This window comes from Triticum dicoccoides, chromosome 4B, assembly GCF_002162155.2.
Source record: "Triticum dicoccoides isolate Atlit2015 ecotype Zavitan chromosome 4B, WEW_v2.0, whole genome shotgun sequence".
Classification (NCBI taxonomy): domain Eukaryota; kingdom Viridiplantae; phylum Streptophyta; class Magnoliopsida; order Poales; family Poaceae; genus Triticum; species Triticum dicoccoides.
Genome location: NC_041387.1, coordinates 156778685 through 156790560, shown reverse-complemented (window position 1 = coordinate 156790560; position 11876 = coordinate 156778685). Strand labels below are relative to the sequence as shown.

General features: G+C 45.7%; 1 protein-coding gene across 1 annotated transcript; it reads left to right on the top strand.

The window, feature by feature from the left end:
• The first annotated feature begins 6274 nt into the window (after window positions 1-6274).
• Window positions 6275-11563, top strand: LOC119295546 (DEAD-box ATP-dependent RNA helicase 52C-like). The gene is made up of 6 exons (XM_037573972.1): window positions 6275-7088; window positions 7194-7277; window positions 8331-8573; window positions 9641-9808; window positions 9978-10091; window positions 10436-11563. The coding sequence occupies exons 1-6, from the start codon at window positions 6378-6380 to the stop codon at window positions 10919-10921; spliced, it is 1806 nt and encodes a 601-aa protein (XP_037429869.1). The 5' UTR covers window positions 6275-6377; the 3' UTR covers window positions 10922-11563.
• The last annotated feature ends 313 nt before the right edge of the window (window positions 11564-11876 follow it).

Sequence of the window (11876 nt, the reverse complement as noted above, 5' to 3'; positions counted from 1 at the left end):
GCCGTTCCCCGCCGCCGGCTGCCCGGATCCGGCGCCGCCCGGTCGCCGCCGCCTCGCCTGGCCTCTTCCCCGATCCACGAGGGATCGGGAGGAGGGAGACCTCCACGTGGGCCACGGCCCAGCCTCCCCTTCCCCCCCGGCCCAGACCCGCTGGCCCATAGGCCCTCTGGTGAGGACCCGCTAGGCCCCGCTCTGTGCGTGTTTTAGTTATTTAGCGCTCGTCAGTTTTTTTCCAGAATGACCAAGTCCCCGTAGTATTTTGACATTATCATGCCATATTCATCACATCATATCTCTATGCATGTAGCTCCGCTTCATGCGTGTAATATGTCAAATTGTTCGTCTCAACGAGTACTTAATTTCATTCCATTGCATCATGTTCATTTGAGCTCATCTTGATGCCTGAATCATCATTGCAAGAGTGTTTCATGATGTTGTCTGATGTCTGTTAACAGAACTTGCTCTTTTGTCATTTTTGCCATGTTTGATGTGCGCATCCTATGAGGTTGATGTCTATATGTGTTTTGAACTATGCCATGTCTTATTTACAGATGTGCTTACCATGTATTTTTGTGATAAATGTGGTGACTAGCACAAGCATGTAAACTAGGCATCGTGATGTTGCTGATTTTAGTCCCTGTTCTGCTGTTATTTTGATGCCATGTAAACATGATGCTACAGAGAGATCCATGCATATTTTGAGATACTTCAGTAAGGATGTTTTGAACATATGGTTATCCTCTATCAATTCATGCCCCTGTTTGCAATTGTGGAGTAGTCTAGCATGTCATTTTCGTGCTCTACTTTTGCTTCAAAATGTTTCCTGGCAGATTGTTTACATGTTATTCAATTTTGCCAAGGTTGTTGTAGTTGATCCTTGCATGCTATGAACTTGTTCTTACCTTGGTTAGCTTCATAAACAGTCTTCTTGCTGATGCTATGCTTATCTTGTCATGCAATGACTTATGGTGAGTGAATCAAGCTTGTTTAGTAGGGTACTTGTTGTTGCTGTTTTGCTAGGCTGAATCTGTTATTTCATGATGCTATGTAAACCTGATCCTACTAATCATTCTATGCATAATCTGGAGATGTTCACTAAGGGTGTTTTGTTCTACATGTTATGCTCTATCCCTCCATGCCCCTGGTAGCATTTATGGCTTGCTGTAGCTTGTTCATATCATGCTCCAAAGTTGCTAAATAATGTTGTTGTCAGCCTGTTAACATTAAGTTCAGTTGTTGCCATGTGTTTTGCTAGTGATCCATGCTCCCTATGAACTTGCTCTTGCCATGCTTAGCTTCATAATCATGTATTCTTACTGTTGGGTGCCTTGTCATGCCATCTAATGCTCTGTGGTGAGTGGTACAAGCTCATCAACATGCCTACTTATCGTTGTTCCTGCCATGTTTAAATCTGTAACATAACTTGCCATGTTTACATGGGTGCCATCATATTTTCTGATCCTTTTTGGTTCATGGTCAGAAAAGGACTTTTGATCTATGCATTTAGTAGGTTCATGCCATGCCTTTGTTTGCCATGATAAGTTTCTGTAACATGTTGTTTGATAGCTCTAAACATTGCAACGTGATGTTATTTTCTGCAAAGTCTGAACTGTTATTATTTGCAATCTTGCCATGTGTGTTTGAGCATGTTCTAGTGATTTCTTGAGATAGCTCAGTGTTCATGTTTTGTTATGCTTTACCTGTACTTCATGCCCATGCCTTTTGTTTTCTTGTTGAGGTCCTGTAGCATGTTGTTTTGATGCTTGCAATATGCCTAGTTGCTGTTTTGGACAGATTGTTATTATAACTTGTTTAATGTGTGTGTGTGTTGAACCGTTGCTCCGTTTTGAGTGTGCTCTATATGAAACTTGATTGATTTTTCATATAGTTTCATATTATCATGTGGCATCCTTGTTTTGAGGTGTTTGCTTGATGTTTGAATGCATTTTGCATCTATGCCATGTTTAACTTGTTTTGCTCATATCTCCTAGGCCGTAGCTCCGAACTAAATGAACTTTATATGTAACTTGACTAGAATCTCGTGTAGATCATCTTTGTGCATCTTAACTTGCTGTTTAACAACTTGAACATAAGGTTTATTCAGATCTGGACCAATTTTGAAACTTGCATATGAGGACTTACCGGAAATGTTATATGTTGTTCCCGGCCTCATTTAAACTTGCCTTGATGTGTTGCTCTTGTTTGCACCATCTCTTGCCATAAGTAGCTTCATATAGATTTGTCATGCATCATGCTTGTTGTGCATCATGTCATGTTCATGTGTGGTGTGTTTACCATGTTGTGTGCTTCTTCTTGTTAGTTCCTGTTTCATTGCGATCGTGAGGATTCGTTCATCTACGCTTGGTTCAGCTTCATCCGTTCGTCTTCTTCATGGACTCGTTCTTCTTCCTTGCGGGATTTCAGGCAAGATGACCGCTATCCTGGATCTCACTACTATCATTGCTATGCTAGTTGCTTCGTTCTATCGCTTTGCTGCGCTACCTATCTTTTGCTCATCAAGCCTCCCAAATTGCCATGAACCTCTAACCTTTGACACTATTCCTAGCAAACCATTGCTTGGCTATGTTACCGCTTTGCTCAGCCCCTCTTATAGCGTTGTTAGTTGCAGGTGAAGTTGAAGATTTCTTCATGGTGGACAGGATTATGTTGGGATATCACAATATCTCTTATATTATTAATGCATCTATATACTTGGTAAAGGGTGGAAGGCTCGGCCTTATGCCTGGTGTTTTGTTCCACTCTTGCCGCCCTAGTTTCCGTCATACCGGTGTTATGTTCCCGGATTTTGCGTTCCTTACGCGCTCGGGTGATTTATGGGACCCCCTTGACAGTTCGCTTTGAATAAAACTCCTCCAGCAAGGCCCAACATTGGTTTTACCATTTGCCTCACCATCACCTACATTTCCCTTGGGAGTAATTAACCCAAGGGTCATCTTTATTACAGCCCCCCCGGGCCAATGCTTGTCTAAATGTTGGTCCAAACTAGAGCACCGTGCGGGACCATCCCTTGGCAACTTGGGTTATGTCGGTACCTGTACGCTTAGCTTATCCGGTGTTGCCCTGAGAACGAGATATGTGCAGCTCCTATCGGGATTGTCGGCGCATCGGGCGGTCTTGCTGGTCTTGTTTTACCATTGTCGAAATGTCTTGTAAACCGGGATTCCGAGTCTGATCGGGTCTTCCTGGGAGAAGGTATATCCTTCGTTGATCGCAAGAGCTTATCATGGGATAAGTTGGGACACCCCTGCAGGGTATAATCTTTCGAAAGCCGTGCCTGCGGTTATAGGCAGATGGGAATTTGTTAATGTCCGATTGTAGATAACTTGACACCAGATACGAATTTAAAACGCATCAACCGTGTGTGTAGCTGTGATGGTCTCTTTTCGGCGGAGTCCGGGAAGTGAACACGGTTTTGGGTTATGTTTGACGTAAGTAGGAGTTCAGGATCACTTCTTGATCATTGCTAGCTTCACGACCGTTCCGCTTGCTCTCTTCTCGCTCTTATTTGCGTATGTTAGCCACCATATACGCTTAGTCGCTGCTGCAACCTCACCACTTTACCCCTTCCATTCCCTTTAAGCTTTGCTAGTCTTGATACCCATGGTAATGGGATTGCTGAGTCCTCGTGGCTCACAGATTCCTACAACAACAGTTGCAGGTACAGGTTATGCGATGATCTTGACGCGAGAGCGATGTTTGCCTGTTTCGGAGTTCTTCTTCTGCTTCTTCTTCGATCAGGGGATAGGTTCCAGGTCGGCAGCCTGGGCTAGCAGGGTGGATGTCGTTTGAGTTTCTGTTTGTGTTTCATCCGTAGTCGGATCTCTAATGTATTGTGATGTTGTATTCGTGTGGCATTATATGCCTCTTGTATGTATCCCCATCTATTATGTAATGTTGATGTAATGATATCCACCTTGCAAAAGCGTTGCAATATGCAGGTCTATCCTTGGTGGGTTCTTCGAGTTCCTTTTGGATAGGGTCACATATTGGGCGTGACAATTAACTTGGGATTACTGTAGTTTAATTATCCGAACGTCAAACGCCCTCACGTAAGAAAAAGCTAAGGAGGAGAGCCCGACAAGGTCGACCCGACACCCTCCTTTTCCCACACTTACCGCTGCATGACCAACCGCGCGATAGCCGGCTTCACTAGTTGTCGTTAGCCGGCCCAATGGGTGTTTCGCTCGTGCTCAACGTTTGAAAAAGCCTAAGTATTGTGCGCTTCTTCTAAGGTCGAATCCCCAGCCACAGCCGGCAGCAGGACTGACACCAAATGAACTCTAATTAGCAACCTAAATCAAGATACAATCTACAATAGGAAAAAAGAACAAAAATCAAAGCATAAACCAATGATTTAACCGGAGCTTGAGAATAATGACAAGGGGATAAACTGCATAGGTAATAGGGGATTGACCTAACCTGTAGAAGATCAGAACGAGAATGATGCTGAGTGGCACAAAGGTGGAAGTAGAAGACATGTGAGACTTGAGGCATCGCCTGCTCCAAACTATGGCAGCAAGGGATACATCCCTCTTCGCTGCCTCCCTCTTGCTTCTTCAGATTCAATTGTTTGATGACACGGGGGATGGGCCAGAGGGTATGGAGTCCGGGCAACCACATCGCATCTCCTCTCCGTCGTGTGGTCTCCTTCTGCCATCGCTACGAGCACTGTCCACCGCTCTACCTTTTTTTTATGATTACATACTGCTCCATCTCTTCAAAGGGTCAACCCTGCATGGATGTGATGGGGATAATTAGGACGAGTTGGGTTTACATGTCCAATACTGTCACTCGCTCATGTGGTCTGACTAATGACAGGCTTCCCAGGTATATTTCCGGAACAGCAGACCTTTTACAACTGGTTAGCCCCTGGTAGAAAGGAGGCAACCATGCTGTTGTCGGCGGGGATGTAAAAATCTGGAGCGTTGGACATTCAATCTAATGGTTGAAAACGTCAAATCGTTGTGAGAGGCCCTAGCTAGCTCCATTTTACTGTTTTGTAATATGGAACTTTTTTAAATTCCGCCTGTTACGATCAATTTACGTTAGAAGTATGATGGAACATTTGACGCGTGCGGTAAAATGGTCGGCTCTGCTGTTATTTGTGTTCGTGGACGGTTTAGTGTGTTCGATATGTGCACCGGAGATGCCTTAGAGCATCTCCAATAGCCGCGCTAAAATGCAGCGCGCGCGCTCTCGCATAAACACTACAGTGCATACATGTTCTCATGGCATAGATAAACGATACAAAGATATTTTACATAGTTTATAGCATAGATAGATAAACAAGTTCATAGCATAGATAGATAAACAGAACTACGGTGCAACTACATAAAATTAAACTACGGTGCAGCTAGAACTACTCCGAGTCGTCCTCATCATCATCCTCATCCGCATTGGTGTTGTCCGAGGTATCGATCCATATGTCCTCCAACGTTCATCGTCTGACGTGAAGATGGACTTTCCACCTGCTTCAACGATATCACACTGCGATATGGCCAGTGCCCGCCAACGCCAGTCCGCCCGCTCCGCGCGGCGCCTTGCCGTCCTCTCCACTCAGTAGGCGCACTCGTCGGCGACGTCCTCCGGTTGGCGTCAGCGCCACTCTGCCATGGCTAGCTCGTCCTCCTCGGCGATGAGGAGGCGGCGCTGCCGCCGAAGGTGGTCCGCACGGTCCTGGTCCGTGATAAGATGAGGCGGAGGGGCGACGGCCTGCGCATGTTCGCGCGTGTAGAAGTCACGGAAGTTCATCTGTGATGGAGGCCTCTTTAGGCGCCACGCTGCCGCGTGGTAGCGCGGGCGGCCTCGTGCGCGGTCCGGAACGTGCCGAGGCCGAGCCGGACGTCGCCGGACCGGATCTCGGCGTAGTACCAGCCATTGGGGCGCTCGCGGACGCCGCGGTAGCCCGAAGATCCCCGGTGACGCGGCGACATGACGGCGCGGTGATGGCGGGGCGCTGGAAGCGGCGAGAAAGCGGTGGAAGCGGCGTGGAGACGGGGAAAATGGGCACGTGACAGTGTCATGGAACGCGTGGCGAGCGCCGCATATTATTAGTGCGCGCGAAACGACGCGCTAAATCTACCACGCGAGCTGCCGCTATCTCCAGTGTGCAATTGCTTCCCACGCGCTAGTTTTTCGCCTCCGCTGGAGCGCTGCTCGTTAATCCCGCGTGCGTCTTTTGGCGTGTCCGTTGCAGATGCTCTTAGGTTTTCCGTCTCGCACGCTTCGTTTTAGCCGCAAACTCCACCCAACTACCACCGATCGAAATCCCGCAGAAAGCTGTGGCCTTGAAAAAAAAAAGACAGTGCCCACCTCGCCTCCTCTCACCTCCACCTCCGCGCAGATCCCATCTAACCATGGCGGCCCCCTCCCGCACCTCCTGGGCAGACGTCGCCGACGCTGAACAGGCCCCTCCCGCTCCCGTTCCAGCGGCGGCGCCCGCCACATCCAACGGCCCCGCGCGTGCCGACCGCTCCTCCTACGTCCCTCCCCACCTCCGCAACCGCTCCTCCTCCACTGCGCCTCCGGTGTCCTCCGCTCCACCCCCGCGCGCCGCGCCCGGCCTCCTCGGCCGCCCCACTAGCGGCGTCGGTGGGAGGTTCGGGGGAGGCGGGGCCCCACCTCGTAGGTGGGACCGGGAGCCCAACCCTTTCGGGGACGAGGAGGAGGTGCCGGCGGAGCCCGTGCCCTTCGACGAGCACCAGAACACGGGGATCAACTTTGAAGCGTACGAGGACATCCCCGTCGAGACCAGCGGCCGGGATGTTCCGCCCGCCGTGGGCACGTTCGCGGAGATCGACCTCGGCGCCGCGCTGAACGACAACATTCGCCGGTGCAAGTACGTGCGGCCCACGCCCGTGCAGCGCCATGCCATCCCGATCTCGCTGGCTGGGCGAGATCTCATGGCTTGCGCGCAGACTGGATCGGGGAAAACGGCCGCCTTCTGCTTCCCCATCATCAGCGGCATCATGCGGGGCCCGCCCGTGCAGCGGTCCCAGCGGGGCGGGAGTAGGACCGCCTGCCCTCTTGCCCTCATCCTGTCGCCCACAAGAGAGCTGTCAATGCAGGTGATGGTCGTGTATATATCTTGTTTGACGTTTGATATTACGCCCAGTTAATCTCCTGCGCCATGTGCGTGATAGTTGTTTCGTTGTGCTTGCCTTGTGCTGCAGATTCACGAAGAGGCCAGAAAATTTTCATATCAGACTGGTGTCAGGGTAGTGGTTGCATATGGCGGGGCCCCTATTACCCAGCAGGTCAGGTTCTGTCTGTCGTTGGCCCTAATAGCTCAAGTTCTGAAAATTGTCTGTTTCTTATAAAATTTCTGCCCTGAAACTCATTTCAGTATGAGTGTAGTATATGCATGGTAGGATATGCAGTCAGTTCTTCACAGAGGCTATGCAAGTCCTCTGATGTTAATGGTCTCTGTGGAATTGCTGGGTGCATGCATTGCATATGGTTACAGTTAATTTTGCTGCAATGCAAAGGTGATTCCCATAAACTGATAAAATTGTTAGGTATGTTTATAATTTGTTCATACTGTATCCAACAATTTTGTGTTAGCAAATAACAACTGAACATGTGCCTGCATCCTTCGTTGCTGAGCGCATTACACAGTACGTCCTTTGGCAGGTCTATTTGTATATTTAGAAAGACATGGTCCTTTATTCTGTGTAAGTTTGCGGTTTAGTGCTTGATCGTATGGTTTTGAAATGTAATTCTTTCTTTGTCCAAAATCTGTTTTCTTTCTGTAGCAACATGCCTCCTGTTATGTTCATTAGTTCCGGCACTGAGTTATCTTTCTATCTTTTTGTTCACCATCCTGATCATAAGTCTGTTACCTACCTGATTATGGGTTGTTTTGTCTATATCCCATTGTTCCCCATAGTTTTGTCAGACTTTGTCTTAGATGGCACAGGTGCTGCTTGTCTGCTGTATTACCTTTTGTTGTTGCCACAAAGTTCTCTCCGCATTACTGAGTGAAACAACGTTGGGAAAATGGCTTTCTGTGAAGGATGATGCTGATAGTTTAATTCACAACATCACTCATGATAACAGTGGCCCTGGATCTTGTGATTCATGCACCACAAAGTCTTCTCAAAGTAGACGTTGAAGAATTGGACTTGTCAATCTGGGTGAGTTTTCAAGTGTGGCGATGAGGTGCTAGGCATCCTTTGGTAACACATGATCCCTCTGTTGTGTTATATAGCTAGTTAACGTGGCGGCATATTTGCTTCCGTATACTTGGCAGTAATCTTAGTTACTTTAATTTCTATTGTACCATAAACACGATTTTCATTATTTTCCAGTTGAGAGATCTTGAGAGGGGTGTTGACATTCTTGTGGCTACTCCTGGTCGTTTGGTTGATTTACTGGAAAGGGCAAGAGTATCCTTACAGTCAATTAGATACCTTGCCCTTGATGAGGCGGATAGAATGCTGGATATGGGGTTTGAGCCGCAAGTTAGGAGAATTGTTGAGCAAATGGACATGCCTCCACGAGGTGTAAGGCAGACGTTATTGTTCAGCGCTACATTCCCGGGAGAAATACAGGTTAGCTTTTTATTCCACATTTTTACAGTTATATTGATGATATATAAATATTTCAAGAAGCATCTCCACTCTATTTAAATGATTGGTTCTTGCTATTAAATCTGAGCCCTTGATTATACTTTCCGTATTTATTGTTGCTATGTTAATATGTTTCCCCCTATTGATATATATGATATATTTGTCTGATGCTTTACTCTTTAGGTACTATGGCATCTTTTCCATGAATAGTGTTAACCTTAGATCTATGCTGGATGAGCTTAGGGAAAGTAGTTAGATTTACATGCCATGTGTTGTTAATGTACTATATGAACATCGAAAAACCAATATTGTACTCCCTCCGTCCCTAAATTCTTGTCTTAGATTTGCCTAGATACGGATGTATCTAATACTAAAACGTGACTTGATACATCCGTATTTAGACAAATCTAAGACAAGAATTTTGGGACGGAGGGAGTATTAAATTAGAGAAAATCTTCCGCTTGTAGTCCAACAGCAACAATGATTGTCATATGCCTATATGTTACTACGTGCACCGGAGATCCTTTTATGCAGTATCGGTAGCATCATATAAATCTCATTCTGTGTCAGCACTCGGCACTAGGGTGTTCTATTTCTATATGTGTGAATGGAAATTAGTAACATGCACATGCTCCCTGAAGAGAAAGTTATGCCAACTGCATGAATACATTTACATATTTCAGGAATGTCTGTTCAAAAGATGCTGAACTGTGAAAGTATTGGTAGATATCAGCGTCATATTTTTTTATGGGAGAAGTTTTATGTGTATGACAGGCTATAAGTTTGTTCTTATATTTTTTTTCGGTTGAATTATCTTTTCCTGACTGCATTTTGCCCCCACCTTACTGAAGTATCTTTTCCTGACTAATCTGGCATTGATGTAACTAGGCAAGTTGTGTCCTGGTGCTGACTTATTTGAGTTTTCCAATTGGGTTTGTTGTGCTATGCTGAATACCTTTGTCATGTCGGATGATTTCTAATTATTTGTCATGTCAAAAGTTTTTAGTTTGCATTCTTAATGACATTGAGGCTATTCTTAATGAACACAGAGAATGGCATCTGACTTTCTGGAGAACTACATATTCCTGGCTGTTGGAAGGGTCGGATCAAGTACTGAGTTGATTGCCCAGAGAGTTGAGTTTGTACAGGAGGCAGATAAAAGAAGTCACTTGATGGATCTGCTCCATGCGCAAAGAGACAGTTCAGAACAAGGGAACGTAATATTTTGACTGTCCGTTATTTTTATTATTCAATCACTTAACCTGATGTTTTGTTGTTCTTTAGTTTCTCTTAATATCAGTTGTGGAAGTACTATGGAGGTGCTCCCAACTAGAGAAAGCAGATCTTTATTCCTAGTGCTCATTTTTCTCCTGTCCTTTGCTGCAGCAAGCTCTCACACTTGTCTTTGTGGAGACCAAAAGGGGTGCCGACTCACTGGAGAACTGGTTGTGTACGAATGGATTTCCAGCGACTTCTATTCATGGTGATAGAAACCAGCAGGTTTAATCTTTATTTTTCCTTCAGAACCTCCCATTTTTGCTTGGAGCATATTTATTTCTGTTTGTTCACTGGAATGATGTAATACTCGGTCAGTTGCTGCCATCAAATAAATATTGCCAATTTACTGTTCTGTTTGGTTTGTTTGGCAGACTATTGTAGTTTTTGTACTTTCAGCTATTGCTATCACACAGCAGATACTTATTTACTGATTTGCTCCAAAATTCCTGTAGTCTTGAATCTTGTTACTTGTTGATAAATATTGGACATTTGTTCTTATGAAACTAAAGATGTTTGTCTTATCAGGGCTGTTTTTTCCTGACATATTGATGTACCGATTCTTACAGGAAAGAGAATATGCTTTGAGATCCTTCAAGAGTGGTCAAACTCCAATTCTAGTTGCAACTGATGTGGCAGCCCGGGGCCTCGACATTCCTCATGTTGCTCATGTTGTGAACTTTGATCTCCCCAATGATATTGATGACTACGTACACAGGATTGGTCGTACAGGGAGGGCAGGAAAAAGTGGAATTGCGACTGCTTTCTTCAATGACAACAACTCTTCGATGGCAAAGTCTCTAGCTGACCTAATGCAAGAATCTAATCAGGAGGTACCTGCGCGGCTAACTCGCTATGCAGCTCGCCCATCCTATGGTGGTGGTGGTGGAAGGAACAGACGTGGTGCTGGAGGTGGGAGCCGCTTTGGTGGCCGTGACTTCCGTAGGGAATCTTCTTCCTTTGGCAAGGGTGGTGGCGCCAGTGACTATGCTGGAGGCAGCAGCTACGGGGGCGGTGGCTATGGTGGTGCTGGAGCTCCCAGTGCATGGGATTAATGCTGCAGTTGTTCGCGTAGGGTCTATCAAGTTAGGTTGCTTTTACTCTACCTTCTTATTAGATATACATTTTTGGTAGGAGCTGATATACAGCGACAGTACGAGTGAACTGTGTGCTCCCCTTTTCTTCTGGTTACAACCAAGGTAGTCTTATCTTCAGATATCTGTTATGGAGAGCATCTTGAGGACTTTCAAGCACACACCGAGGTTCGCAGTTAGGAATAGGATTTGTAGAGACTGAAATTCCTTGTTAGGGGTAATAGTAGCTGGTGTTGGTAGACTGACATTTAGCGCTTAATGTGGAATTTCTCTCTTGGCATTTCCTTGGTCTGTCTCATTTTCGGTTGGTTGTAGAGCTTGCAATGAGGGTGCTTCTGTGACTTGATTTTGGTCCGAGATTTGAGTTTTGATACCCAGGATGAGGTTGGAGGATCTGTAGTCTTTGCTCCTTCAGATCCTGTTGTAATGTGTCTACTGTGAGGTCAGGCTGGAACGAATAAGAATAAGTTATCTAGTCTTTACGAGGAAGAAGGGGCATATTATGTGATGGGTTTGTTCTGACAAGATGCATGTTGTAGATTTGTTTTGGATGGATCTAAACTACCACTCCCTCTGTAAAGAAATATAAGAGCGTTTGGATCACTAATACTTTACGGGAGATTACTCCGTAGTGTGTCTTTATCCAAATGTCTCCTGTTTTTTCTTGCTGTTGATGGCACATATTTGATGCCTTGCTCGTGTTCCTGCAGTTCAGGTAAAAAAAAAACTACATGTTTGCACATTTTCATGCATTAAGAAGTGAGCTGAAACAAACATTGGATTCTAATACATATATGTAATTAGGGGTCGATTAATGAGGTGCTTTTTTTATGGAATAACATCATGGCTTGCTCTATTGGTTCGGCATAATGGTTACATCGTTTGTGGGGCAAAAAAAAAAGACAGGTGGTTCATC

Coding starts and splice junctions, on each gene's coding strand:
- LOC119295546 (XM_037573972.1), top strand. CDS start 6,378: ATGGCGGCCCCCTCCCGCACCTCCTGGGCAGACGTCGCCGACGCTGAA. Junction 9,809..9,977: donor ACAGTTCAGAACAAGGGAAC/GTAATATTTTGA, acceptor CCTTTGCTGCAG/CAAGCTCTCACACTTGTCTT. Junction 10,092..10,435: donor ATGGTGATAGAAACCAGCAG/GTTTAATCTTTA, acceptor CGATTCTTACAG/GAAAGAGAATATGCTTTGAG.